Source organism: Nerophis lumbriciformis, linkage group LG11 (genome assembly GCF_033978685.3).
Source record: "Nerophis lumbriciformis linkage group LG11, RoL_Nlum_v2.1, whole genome shotgun sequence".
Lineage (NCBI taxonomy): Eukaryota > Metazoa > Chordata > Actinopteri > Syngnathiformes > Syngnathidae > Nerophis > Nerophis lumbriciformis.
In genome coordinates, this window is record NC_084558.2 from 21,982,641 (window position 1) to 21,997,040 (window position 14,400).

General features: G+C 37.3%; 1 protein-coding gene across 1 annotated transcript in view; it reads left to right on the forward strand.

Moving 5' to 3' along the window:
• fasn (fatty acid synthase) overlaps positions 1–14,400 on the forward strand; it is an 88,042-nt gene that overhangs the window by 34,893 nt on the left and 38,749 nt on the right. The window contains exons 7-14 of the mRNA XM_061967060.2: positions 228–343; positions 521–655; positions 6,400–6,862; positions 6,969–7,156; positions 7,404–7,593; positions 8,199–8,293; positions 8,436–8,570; positions 8,674–8,877. Coding sequence (XP_061823044.1) covers positions 228–343; positions 521–655; positions 6,400–6,862; positions 6,969–7,156; positions 7,404–7,593; positions 8,199–8,293; positions 8,436–8,570; positions 8,674–8,877 — 1,526 coding nt within the window. The remainder of the gene's footprint in view (positions 1–227; positions 344–520; positions 656–6,399; positions 6,863–6,968; positions 7,157–7,403; positions 7,594–8,198; positions 8,294–8,435; positions 8,571–8,673; positions 8,878–14,400) is intronic.

The window sequence follows — 14,400 nt, forward strand, 5'->3', positions numbered from 1 at the left end:
GAAATGTAAATTGAGTATTGTTGGCGCTTTTTGAATGGTTATTTATCGGATTTTATGGGCTTCTTCCCACTCCTTATCGGACATGTTGAATTGCATAATCATGTGATGTGAAGTTTTAAGCATATTTGAAACCTCAAATAATCCATCATTATTAATTGTTAATATTCATGTGGTTACATGTTTATATATGTGGAAATTGATTTTACTGACTGTCCTTCACTTTACAGGAGTAACGTTTCCTTCTGGTGAGATGCAGCGAACTCTGGTTAACTCCCTTTACCAGGAGGCTAACATCACACCGGAACAGGTCGAATATGTTGAAGCCCACGGCACCGGAACAAAGGTCAGTGGACACGACTTACTGTACTTTTTTTGTTTTTCACCACTGTTTTTTTAAGACCCTTGAAATGTTGTCAAACCCTTATAAAGTACACACACAAAATGTGGATTTTTTATCATGAAGTACACGCCCCACTGAGCTTGCCTGTGTTGTGTTTGGGCCCCCTGTACAAACATGTAGGTGGGTGACCCACAGGAAGTGAACGGCATTGTCAACGTGTTTTGTCAGTCCAAACGAGAACCACTGCTCATTGGCTCCACCAAATCCAACATGGGCCACCCAGAACCGGCATCTGGTCTAGCTGCCATGGCAAAGGTATGAGAGATGGCAGTATGTTTTGTTGGGTTATTCTGAAAATTATAATCAATACAATATGCATTTCATTACATTGATGTAAACATGCTTTACTGGGCCGTAGACTACCTAATTTAATTGTGCCAAAAGAAGGAAAGTAAGGCTGCACGATTCTGAGGAAAAACCTAATTGCAATTTTTGTCTCCAAAAATGCGATTGTGATTCGATTTGCGATTTCTATATTTTTTACATAAAAATTTAAAAAAAAGCGAAGGAAATGAGTGAAGGATGACATGTTACTTTTAGACTGTCAATCAACATATTCTTGTATCAAGGTGCCACACATTAGAACAATATGCAATCTACTTTCAAAATAATTTGGCTTTATGCAGACAGACTCAGAGCTTTTGTCTACATCATGCTCTTAAACTGAAGACATAACGGATAAAAACTAATCAGTAATTATAATGTCATGTAATCATAATATATATAATAGTAATAATAATAATAATAATAATGCCAGTAACCATTTAAAGGGGAAATGTACTTTTTTTTTTTTATTTTGCCTATTGTTCACAATCATTATGAGTGACAAAAACACCCTTTTTTTTTTATAAACACTTGCAAGATGTGGCTGATGGGAGTCACCGTTGTAGCCTTTAAAGCCCTCTAAATCAACTTCAAAACCCTCCATCAACATTTTGTATACACACTGCAAGTTTATATATAATGTACAAACCCCGTTTCCATATGTGTTGGGAAATTGTGTTAGATGTAAATATAAACGGAATACAATGATTTGCAAATCATTTTCAACCCATATTCAGTTGAATATGCTACAAAGACAACATATTTGATGTTCAAACTGATAAACTTTTTTTTTTGTGCAAATAATCATTTAGAATTTGATGCTAGCAACATGTGACAAAGAAGTTGGGAAAGGTGGCAATAAATACTGATAAAGTTGAAGAATGCTCATCAAACACTTATTTGGAACATCCCACAGGTGTGCAGGCTAATTGGGAACAGGTGGGTGCCATGATTGGGTATAAAAACAGCTTCCCAAAAAATGCTCAGTCTTTCACAAGAAAGGATGGGGCGAGGTACACCCCTTTGTCCACAACTGTTTGAGCAAAGAGTCAAACAGTTTAAGAACAACGTTTCTCAAAGTGCAATTGCAAGAAATTTAGGGATTTCAACATCTACGGTCCATAATATCATCAAAAGGTTCAGAGAATCTGGAGAAATCACTCCACGTAAGCGGCATGGCCGGAAACCAACATTGAATGACCGTGACCTTCGATCCCTCAGACGGCACTGTATCAAAAACCGACATCAATCTCTAAAGGATATCACCACATGGGCTCAGTAACACTTCAGAAAACCACTGTCACTAAATACAGTTGGTCGCTACATCTGTAAGTGCAAGTTAAAGCTCTACTATACAAAGCGAAAGCCATTTATCAACAACATCCAGAAACGCCGCCGGCTTCTCTGGGCCCGAGATCATCTAAGATGGACTCATGTAAAGTGGAAAAGTGTTCTGTGGTCTGACGAGTCCACATTTCAAATTGTTTTTGGAAATATTCGACATCGTGTCATCCGGACCAAAGGAGAAGCGAACCATTCAGACTGTTATCGACGCAAAGTTCAAAAGCCAGCATCTGTGATGGTACGGGGGTGCATTAGTGCCCAAGGCATGGGTAACTTACACATCTGTGAAGGCACCATTAATGCTGAAAGGTACATACAGGTTTTGGAACAACATATGCTGCCATTTAAGCGCCATCTTTTTCATGGACGCCCCTGCTTATTTCAGCAAGACAATGCCAAGCCACATTCAGCACGTGTTACAACAGCGTGGCTTCATAAAAAAAGAGTGCGAGTACTTTCCTGGCTCGCCTGCAATCCAGACCTGTCTCCCATCGAAAATGTGTGGCGCATTATGAAGCGTAAAATACGACAGCGGAGACTGTTGAACGACTGAAGCTCTACATAAAACAAGAAGGGGAAAGAATTCTACTTTCAAAGCTTCAACAATTAGTTTCCTCAGTTCCCAATCGTTTATTGAGTGTTGTTAAAAGAAAAAGTGATGTAACACAGTGGTGAACATGCCCTTTCCCAACTACTTTGGCACGTGTTGCAGCCATGAAATTCTAAGTTAATTATTATTTGCAAAAAAAAAATTAAGTTTATGAGTTTGAGTATCAAATATCTTGTCTTTGTAGTGCATTCAACTGAATATGGGTTGAAAAGGATTTGCAAATCATTGTATTCCGTTTATATTTACAACCAACACAATTTCCCAACTCATATGGAAACGGGGTTTGTAGTACCAGACATGTTTATAACAATATGTAATATGTTCAATATTTACCGTATTTTAGTCATTTTAAGCATTGCCGGAACTTATTTCCTCGGCGCACTGATTTCCGTTTAGCAGCACACTTCCAACTTCCAGCAACGAATGTGTGTTCCTACTTCCGGGAAACAAACACGAGTGTTTTCTAATCATGGTAAACTTGGTAACAGACAACGAAGACGACTATCTTTGGACAAATGAGGATTTACAACCTTATATTTTTTTAAGCTGAATATATGGAGGATGAAATAACTGCTTCTAGAAGATAGCATTAAGGAAGGGTGAAACGTTGGAGCAGACGGAAGACTGAGGTCAGCGTGACTTTGATGCTGTAAATGTGGAACTTGGAGTCAAGCTATGCTAACATATATAGTGTGTTTACCCGAAGTCAACTTAAAAAAACTTCCCTGGCCAGCTGGACCAAACTGACCATCGAATGAGTCACTATAATATTGACCATGATACACACAGCACGTCATGCTTGTTATTACAACCACAGTACATATGCTGTCGAGCTAGCTGTGTACAAACACACCATGAAATGTGGGCTAATACTTTACAGATACTGTAATATGATTGTTCATGTTTTTCAGTCAGTACAGATTGGTATCCTATTGCATTGTGTTGTGCATTACAAACTCAAACACGATTCAGGTGCTCAAGTAGAAGCTAAGCTTATCTCTCACCGTAGCTAGCTTTTATGGCTAATACCGAAGCATGCCGATGTGTTACAATGCTAGAAAAATTGTTCCTCAGTGTTCGCTCTGAAAATAACAATGTTGCTACAGTTTGGTTATTATGTAGGTTACGGGACGTAAATAAAGTATTGTTGACGGTTTTTGAATGCATTTTTAAAGTGATTTAAAGTGCAGAATGGATAGCTCCCATTAGCTGCATTGCTAGCTACTTAGAATGAGCCGATTTTTACATGTTAGAATGGGGAGGAAAAAAACTTTTCTCATAAGTATTGTGAACGATGGCCAGAATTCCAAAAAAAGTGCAGTTCCCCTTTTAAAGGATATAAACTTTTATTTCTCATTACTGTAGAATTGTTTACTATTGTACTGTAATTAGAAGGTAAATAATTGCTACCCTAAATCAACAGAAACAAATAAATAAAATAGATCGTCATTTATGTAAGGAAAAATGTAACTTAAATAAATAAATACAAATTCTCAGTTGGAAAAAAAAATTAAACCAAATTTAATCACAAATCTTTGTGCTCGCACTAGCTAAACATGCCAAATCTACTGTAGGTGTGAAGTGGGCCCTGGCACGCTACCATTAGGCCAGTGCCCGCATGGGCCTCTTCAGCCTCCCTGTTGTGCCTCCCTTTGCTGAGCTCTGAGATTTTTGTAACACCACTGTGCAGAGTTTTATATTTGTAGACTTTCTTTAAGTCAGTGAATGCGTTTGTGCTTAATTCTGATTGGTCATTGGATGAGCTTGAGGAAAGCAAGGGGGTGTAAAGGAGGTGTCGTGTTGCTGTGCCTCAGACTGAATGGAGCGGACTGTGCGCTGAATGTCCTGTGAAATTTCTGTAAAACACTACAGTTCCCACAAGCGTTGGTATCATACACTAATGACCAAGAAGCAGAGCTGCTTTGCCTGCTCCCTCAGCAAAGCAGTGAACAAAAAAGATTTTAGTATGACCATTAAATGCTACAAGAAGTGAATTCTCAGGAAGTAGAACTCGGTAACAGCTCTCCGAGCAAAGTGTTGCAGCCCAGTTGTTGGCTGGGCACGTTAACTATGGCTGAAATTGTTTGAATTTAATTGATACAGTGGCCTGATTTTATTTTATGATATGCTTTGGTGACACAATGCAGATGCACGTCACATGTAATGTGAGTCAATATGAAAATTAGGTGCCAAGTAGTGTTCCGTGTGACATAAGTGCACAGAGCGCCGTCCTGAAATGTGATCTTGGCCTTGCAGACGTCCGCTTTGAGTACGCGCAGTGTAGTCTGCAGACTCGTAGTATGTTTGAGGCGTAAATGAGGTTTACGCAATGTACTTAAACTCTTGCATAGTTACACCAGCTGTCATCTGTACGTTATACATGCACGCCACACTTTTGTTTGTTGTATTCAATTATTTGTAACATTTTGAAAAAAATATATACATCTTTCCAAAGTTCATAAGCTCTGTCATGTGTTGCGGCTCCACACTATTTGTCTTTAGTGTGAGATGGGGTAAAATTGCTCTTTTGACAGTAAAGGCTGTGTGTAAATACACTCTATAACAATTTTTTAAATCATCAACATGACGTCCATACATGTACTGTACATTTTCTTACCATTTTTGTATCAATGTTCCTGTAAGCACTGCAAATATTTTTTTAACAATAACATACCGTAAGTGTTGAATTTGGTCCACAACATGAGAAGTTTTGCGCTTTTTTAATTGAATTATAGACCAACTTTTAAGTAGGTGATCTGTTGTTGCCATGGCAATGATAGAAATGCGCTTTTTTTTACAAGGCAAATTATTATATTGTATATAGTATATTATAGTATATAATAAGGCTGCAACTATCGATTATTTTATTAATTGTGTAATACATTGATTCATTTGTTAGATTAATCGAGTAATTTAACTTAATGCGTATTTCAGGGAAAAACCTTTTATTCTTTCTTCTATAAATACACATAACATAGAAATTGTACTTAAATCATTTTTAGGATTATCACCATATATTACTCATTCAAACCAGTAAATATATAACTACTAAAGACTAAAGTATGATAAATTGAGTGACAATGTATTCAAAAATGTAACAGATATACATTTGAAAAGGTATTAATTGGAGGAGTGGTGTTTGATTGTTGGACAAACATCTGGTTGGAATTACAAACTGTAGATGCTAACATGTTTTCATATGTGTTTGAGTAAAACGTCTGTAATGCAAGTCAAGTATATAAGATGGTGTTAGCTGCTAGGTTTTTAATCTTGATTCTGTTTGTTTGCTGCTCTTCACTAAATACAAATCAATTATTTTCAAAATGATCGATGAAGCCTAATATATAATATATTATTTTTAACCTCTGGCCTGGCATTTTGGACCAACTCGGTGGCTTTTTGGCTATGACTGTGCAGTTTGCCAATGAAGTAGTATTACAAAAATGCAAAACGTCTCCAGCGATAAGGATAGGTACTATGCACATAAAGCCCTGACAGCTACCTATTTTAATTTTGGGAAAACCTAACAATGCTAAGCATGCTAGCAACTATTGATGTTTTGCATCATTAGAGGCTGCTATTTCTTATAGGCATGCCCATAATTAACTTGGTTTTCTCAGGGGTGCCAAGCAAATTCATCCATTTGTATTGTGCTTTTCCTCAGAACTTAGACGCTTTATATAAAAAAACAATAATTGTTGACGGAATCCATTTTCTGTAGGTGCTGCTCTCTCTTGAGCGAGGAGTGTGGGCTCCCAACCTGCATTTCAACAGTCCTAACACCGACATTCCTGCCCTCACTGATAACCGACTTCAAGTTGTTGACCGGCCTATCTCAGTACGTGGAGGAATCATCGGAATTAACTCCTTTGGATTTGGGGGCACAAATGTCCATGTGATTCTTCGCCCCACTGAGAGGAGTACTCAGGCACCGGCTGAGACCAGGACGGTACCACGAGTAATTCAGGCCTGTGGCCGTACTGAGGCCGCTGTGAATGCACTGCTCCAAAAGGCGCAGGAACACAGAGCTGATGACAGCTTTCTGTCTTTGCTCAATGAAGTTTCTGGGTGTACTACTACTAGCATGCCCTATCGAGGCTACACATTGATTGACTCTCAGACTGACATTAAGGAGGTGCAGCAGGCGCAGGCCACTCCCAGGCCACTCTGGTACGTCTGCTCAGGTAAGAGTTTATATTTCCTCAATAGTACTAAGCTGTTGACTGGTTAATATTATTCCTCACATAAGTGGGATTTTTATGGTGACTGTGCATTATGCTCCAACCCCAGGTATGGGGACACAGTGGGCAGGCATGGGCCGCAGCTTAATGCAGCTGTCTGACTTCAGAGAGTCCATAATACGGTCGGACATGGCCCTGAAGGACACCGGCCTAGTCATTTCAAACCTGCTCATGGAAGCTGATGAATCAACTTTTGAAGACACCGTTCATGCCTTTGTTGGTCTGGCCGCTATCCAGGTAGAGTTGTGACAATATCAGGAAACATCAACTTTATATCATAGGAAGATGATAAAGAAGAAAGTTTCTAAAACGTGAATGTAATATAGACCCTTCTAGAGAGACATTTAAAGGCCATGGTTGATAACCATGATGACTTTGACCTTCTAATATTTATGAAGATGTGGATTTGCACATTTGACCTAATCCTCATAGAAAAACACATAAGATTCAAAAGTATGGTGCTGTGTGCATCACCTGTTTGCAGATAGCTCAGATAGACCTACTGGCTAAGTTGGGTCTACAGCCTGACGGTATTGTGGGCCACTCAGTGGGAGAGCTGGCATGCGGCTATGCTGACGGCTCCCTCAGTCATGAAGAGGCCATTCTCGCAGCCTACTGGAGAGGCCGTTGCATCAAAGAGGCAGATCTTCCTCCCGGTGGCATGGCTGCAGTGGGTAAGAGAAGTGCACATTAGAGGGTGCCATGATAGTGCATTTTCACTCCTGTCCCATCCCAGCTAGGGTAAAAAATATGTTTTCAATATATTGATTTGATTCTTGGGGCTAAGGATTTGATTCAGAATCATTTCTCGATTCAAAACGATTCTTGATTCAAAATCTATACTTGTTTAATAACATTGGATGCCAGTTCTATGATTATCTACATTCCTCCATAAACTAGATTAACAGCTCTGATCAATGTCTATATTACTTAAAGGAAACTGGTTTTGTATATCACAGGGAAGTTGAGACACTTAATGTAAATTTAAGGTAGCATAGTAGAAATGATCCACATCACCCCCTAAATTTAGTCAACTATTCTTAATCCCATTTCTGTCCTGACAGTTTCTTCAAAATCCGCCCATAACCTTTTTAGTTATGTTGGTAACTAAATAACAGACAGACAAACCACAGCATATACATAACTTTCTAGCGGAAGTAAATATCATACAAAAATATTATAAATTGACATATGCACAAATGTATTTGCTAATTTGGCTTATGTGGAATGTTTCTGGCCCAGTGGCGTCAGTTTATTGTTTTGGTGTTTGACGTTTCAGGGTTGACCTGGAAGGAGTGTATGACTCAGTGTCCGAAGGGCGTCGTCCCAGCCTGCCACAATGCTGAGGACACAGTCACCATCTCTGGTCCGCAGGTCAGATATCTTTTCACAGAATTAGGTAGCAACTACAATCGACACTCAACATTAGAGTAACATTAGCAACCTTCATGTACAGTAGGTAATATTCATTTCCACTGGAGCTACGTGCATAAACTGTGTTCTGTTTGTTCATCAGGATGCAGTCAGTAAGTTTGTGTCGGAGCTCAAAGAGCAAGGAGTGTTTGCAAAGGAAGTGCGCAGCGCTGGTGTGGCTTTCCACTCCTATTACATGACAGCCATCGCCCCAGCCCTCTTAGCTGCCCTAAAAGCGGTATGCAGATGTGCCGTTTTTTAACAAACATTACCATTAACCTGAGTAACTATGAGATGCACCACACTGACAGATTATATAATACTGATTGTCTTGGGTGTAGGTGATTAAGAATCCAAGGCAGCGTTCATCCCGTTGGGTGAGCACCAGCATACCTCAGTCAGAGTGGGACTCGCAGCTTGCTCTCTATAGTTCGGCGGACTACCATGTCAACAACCTTGTGAGCCCTGTTCTGTTCCAAGAGGGCCTGAGCCTGGTGCCTGACAACGCTGTTGTCTTGGAGATAGCCCCTCATGCTCTTCTTCAGGTATTCAAAGCAAATTTGGTCTGTTATTTATTGTTGGTCTAAGACATAGATTTGTTACATTTAGTTTTGCACCAAATCATCAATTTCTTGCATTACAATTAAAGATCATACATGGTATAACAGACCTGTGCAAATTACGATCCGTTAAGATTTTCCATCCGGCCCACTGGACATTTCCCCCCAATTTTTTTAGACCTTTAACAATGAAACTGTAGCCACCTTTATGATGTACAGTTCTGTTTTCCATTTACAGTAAGTCTTGAACTATAGAACGTGTTTCAATGGTTGGTATGAGTGATACGACTTATTACGGTAATTTACATCACAGCAACTCAGATGAGGTGCCAAGCTAGTTGTGCGGAGTTTCTTTCCAGAACACACAGCCTGAAACGTGGGTGTCAGTGACAGACGCAGTAGCAGATTTTTACAACAAAGTTCTGCAGAAAAGTGATACTATATCAGATCGTAGATGTTTTTTACCCTTTGCGTTCATATTTCGCTGTTTGTTGCATTTTTGTTGCATTTTGTTTGATTATAGATGATGTCTATCGAGGAGGTGGTTTGAGAAGTAAAAGAGGAGCGACGTTCATATCAGTCAATCAATCAAAGTTTAGTTATTTAGCCTTTAATCACAATGTCTCAGTAAGTGTTTTATTATATATATAACTTATGTATATTTATATATATATATATATATATAGATAACGTATGTATATATATATATATATATATATATATATATATATATATATATATATATATATATATATATATATATATATATATACATACATACATGTTGGAATATATATATATATATATATATATATATATATATATATTTATATATATATATATATATATATATATATATATATATATATATATATATATATATACATAGTAGTTAGTTATTTAGCCTTTAATCACAATGTCTCAGTAAGTGTTTTATTATATATATAACTTATGTATATTTATATATATATATATAACGTATGTATGTATGTGTATATATATATATATATGTATATGTGTATATATATATATATATATATATATATATATATATATATATACATGCATACATGTTGGAATATATATATATATATATATATATATATATATACATACATGTTGGAATATATATACATGTATGTATATATATATATATATATATATATATATATATATATACATACATGTTGGAATATATATACATATATATATATATATATATATATATATATATATACATACATATATATACATACATATATATATTTATATATACTGTATGTGTGTGTGTGTGTGTGTGTGTGTGTGTGTCTACATTACTTAATTTACAATAAATACATCGATTATTGACGTGTACTAATCGATTTTATAATCGTCCATGTCCGAATTGCGATGCATCTAAAATATGTGTGTATATATATACATTCGTGGTCAAAAGTTGTTAAGGACATAATGTCATGACTGACTTGAGTTTCCAATAATTTCTACATCTCTTATTTTTTAGTGATAGAGTGATTGGAGCACATACTGGGTGAGCACCAGCATCCCTTTTGACCACGACTGTATATGTATGTGTATATACAGTATGTATATATTTATATATATGTATGTGTATGTATGTATTTATGTATGTATATATGTATATACATACATATACAGTCGTGGTCAAAATACACTTGTGAAGGACATAATGTAATGGCTGTCTTGAGTTTCCAATCATTTCTACAACTCTTTTTTTGTGATAGAGTGATTGGAACACATACCGTACTTGTTTGTCACAAAAAACATTCATGAAGTTTGGTTTTTTTATGAATTTATTATGGGTCTACTAAAAATGTGACCAAACCTGCTGGGTCAAAAGTATACATACAGCAACATACATTATCAATTTTGGTGATGTAGAAAAGTTACAATCAAATCAAATTAGCTTCATGGCATGGCCTCTTAACTTCATGTGAGTGATTATGATTGACGACACCTGTTGACTTCTCTGAGCCTATTTACTTATGTGATGCAGTCATTAGACTCGGTTACAAACGCGACAAGAGGAAAGTCAAAGGAACTCAGCACAGATCTGAAAAAACGAATAATTGACTTGAACAAGTCAGGAAAGTCACTTGGAGCCATTGCAAAGCAGCTTAAGGTCAGAGCAACTGCAGACAATTGTTCGTAACTATAAAGTGCATGGCACAGTTTTGTCACTGCCACGATCAGGAAGAAAACGCAAGCTATCACCTGCTGCTGAGAGAAAATTGGTCAGGATGATCAAGAGTCAACCGAGAACCAGCAAAAAGCAGGTCTGCAATGAATTGGAAGCTGCTGGAACACAGGTGTCAGTGTCCACAGTCAAGCGTGTTTTGCATCGCCATGGACTGAGAGGCTACCATGCAAGAAGGAAGCCCTTGCTCCAGAAGCGACACCTTAAGGCTCGTCTAAAGTTTGCTGCTGATCACAAGGACAAAGATAAGACCTTCTGGAAGAAAGTTATGTGGTCAGATGAAACAAAAAATTAGCTGTTTGGCCACAAAACCCAGCAATATGTTTTTTAGGAGAAAAGGTGAGGCCTTCAATCCCAGGAACACCATTCCTACCGTCAAGCATGGTGGTGGTAGTATTATGCTCTGGGCCTGTTTTGCTGCCAATGGAACTGCTGGTGCTTTACAGAGAGTAAATGGGACAATGAAAATGGAGGATTACCTCCAAATTCATCAGTACAACCTAAAATGATCAGCCCGGAGGTTGGGTCTTAGGCGCATTGGGTGTTCCAACAGGACAATGACCCCAAACACACGTCAAAAGTGGTAAAGAAATGGCTAAATCAGGCCAGAATTAAGGTTTTAGAATGGCCTTCCTAAAGTCCTGACTCATACCCCATTGAGAACATGTGGACAATGCTGAAGAAACAAGTCCATGTCAGAAAACCAACAAATTTAGCTGAACTTCACCAATTTTGTCAAGAGGAGTGGTCAAAAATTCAACCAGAAGCTTGTGGATGACTACCAAAAGCACCTTATTGCAGTGAAACTTACCAAGTGACATGCAACCAAATATTAACATTGCTGAATGGATACTTTTGATCCAGCAGATTTGGTCACATTTTCAGTAGACCCATAATAAATTCATAAAATAACCAAACTTCATGAATGTTTTTGGTGACCAACAAGTATGTTCTCCAATCACTCTATCACAAAAAAACTCAAGACAGCCATGACATTATGTTCTTTACAAGTGTATGTAAACTTTTGACCATGACTGTATGTGTATGTACATATGTATATACAGTATGTTTGTATGTATATACTGTATGTATGTACATATGTATGTATGCAGGCATGTATGTATATACAGTATATATGCATATATGTATGTATATATGTATATATATGTATATATATATATATATATATATATATATATATATATATATATATATATATATCAGTGACGTGCAAAGAAAAAAAATGGAAAGAAAAAAAATGTAAAAAGAATATTTTTTTTAAATTGTTATATGTATCCAGTGATTATACTATAAAGTTATTTTCCATTTAATTTAACCCGTTTTAGATTATTTTTATTTAAAATCGCTGAATTTTCACATTTGCCGTTCAAATACTGAGAACAGACGGTGCGGTGAACAGCAGCCATTTGAGGCACGTCACTGCGTTGTGCCTCACCATGGATTGCGGACTCGGCTAACTGCTGGCCTGCTGTGCAGTGAGACCGTATTGCTATATGAATTATATTATACATTTCCATAGTTTAGTTAGCTGAGGTATATAATGTACAGTGTATTTTGTCAACAACTGTATGTGTGTAAAGTATTTCTTGTGCTGAGCGATCATAAAACGGCTGCAAAAGACGCACTGGCTGAGGCTCGCCTCCTGCACCCCCGCCGTAGAATGCACGGCAACCCCTGACGGGAGTGTTATATCAACTAAAGCCCACACTTAAACTTTCCACGTGCAAGATTGAATCTATTTAAAAAAAGTTATTTAATAAGAAGCCAAAAAGTGCAAAAACAATAATGTTAGTGTTGGAGGAGTTGTGAATGACTGCAGGGCCACAACATTAGGTGCACCTGCAGACTGCAGGTGTACCTAATTCACAACTCCTCCAACACGAACATTATTGTTTTTGCAGTTTTTGGCTTCTTATTAAATAACTTTTGTAACCTATTTTTATGGGCTTTCCTCTTTGTGATGTTAAGTTCCTGTTATGCGCTGTTATACAGTATATGCCTTGAGCTCTTATTTTGAAGGCGCTAAGAGCGGAAGTGATGACACGTTGGAGTTGAGCGGAAGTTTTTGAAAGAAGGTAAATAAAGTGGTCCTCGTGTAAACTAGAGCCTCCGTGTTTGATGTTTTGTAGTTTCATACAGTATAGGCGACATTTATAAACCCTCGGTTACACTTTATTAAATAGATTCAATCTTGCACGTGGAAAGTTTAAGTGAGGGCTTTAGTTGATATAACACTCTCGTCAGGGGGTGCATTAATCCAGCACAACGGCGGCTCATGGACTTATTTTATAAGTAAAGGTAAGACCATAATAAAGTTTTTTTTTATTAAATGTGCTTTTTTGTGTGCTACAGTTTGTATGTGTAAAGTTAAAGTTAAGTTAAAGTACCAATGATTGTCACACACACACACTAAGTGTAATGAAATTTGTCCTCTGCATTTGACCCATCCCCTTGATCACCCCCTGGGAGGTGAGGGGAGCAGTGGGCAGCCGCGGCCGGGAATAATTTTTGGTGATTTAATAACCCCCAATTCCAACCCTTGATGCTGAGTGCCAAGCAGGGAAGAATGCTGGTATGAGCTTTTAAACAAAACCCGTTAACTGCTGCCAATCAAATGGTGAATAAGATACTCTTTAGGGTTCATATGTTTGTAAATCTGACTGTGATGAAGTCAGTGCCTCACCAGCCATGAACCTCACCGCACGTCACTGATATATATATATATATATATACTGTATATATATATATATATATATATATATGTATGTATATATGTATATACTGTATATATATACTATATATATATATATATATATATATATACAGTATGTATATATATATATATATATATATATATATGTATATATATATATATAATATATATGTATGTATGTATGTATGTATGTATGTGTATATATATATATATATATATATATATATATATATGTACAGTATATATCCATCCATTCATTTTCTACCGCTTGTCCCTTTCGGGGTACCGGGGAGTGCTGGACCCTATCTCAGCTACGTACATTCAGGCACAAGGCGGGGTACACCCTGGACCAGTCGCCACCTCATCGCAGTGCCAACACAGATAGACAGACAACATTCACACACTGGGGCCAATTTCATGTTGCCAATCAACCTATCCATATATATGATCATTTTTGCAGTACAGAACTTTCAATTTCATTGTGTGAGAGACAGCAAATTATTTTGTGTCGTGTGTTAACTCTGTGTGTTAACTCTGTAATCAAATACAAGCGGCT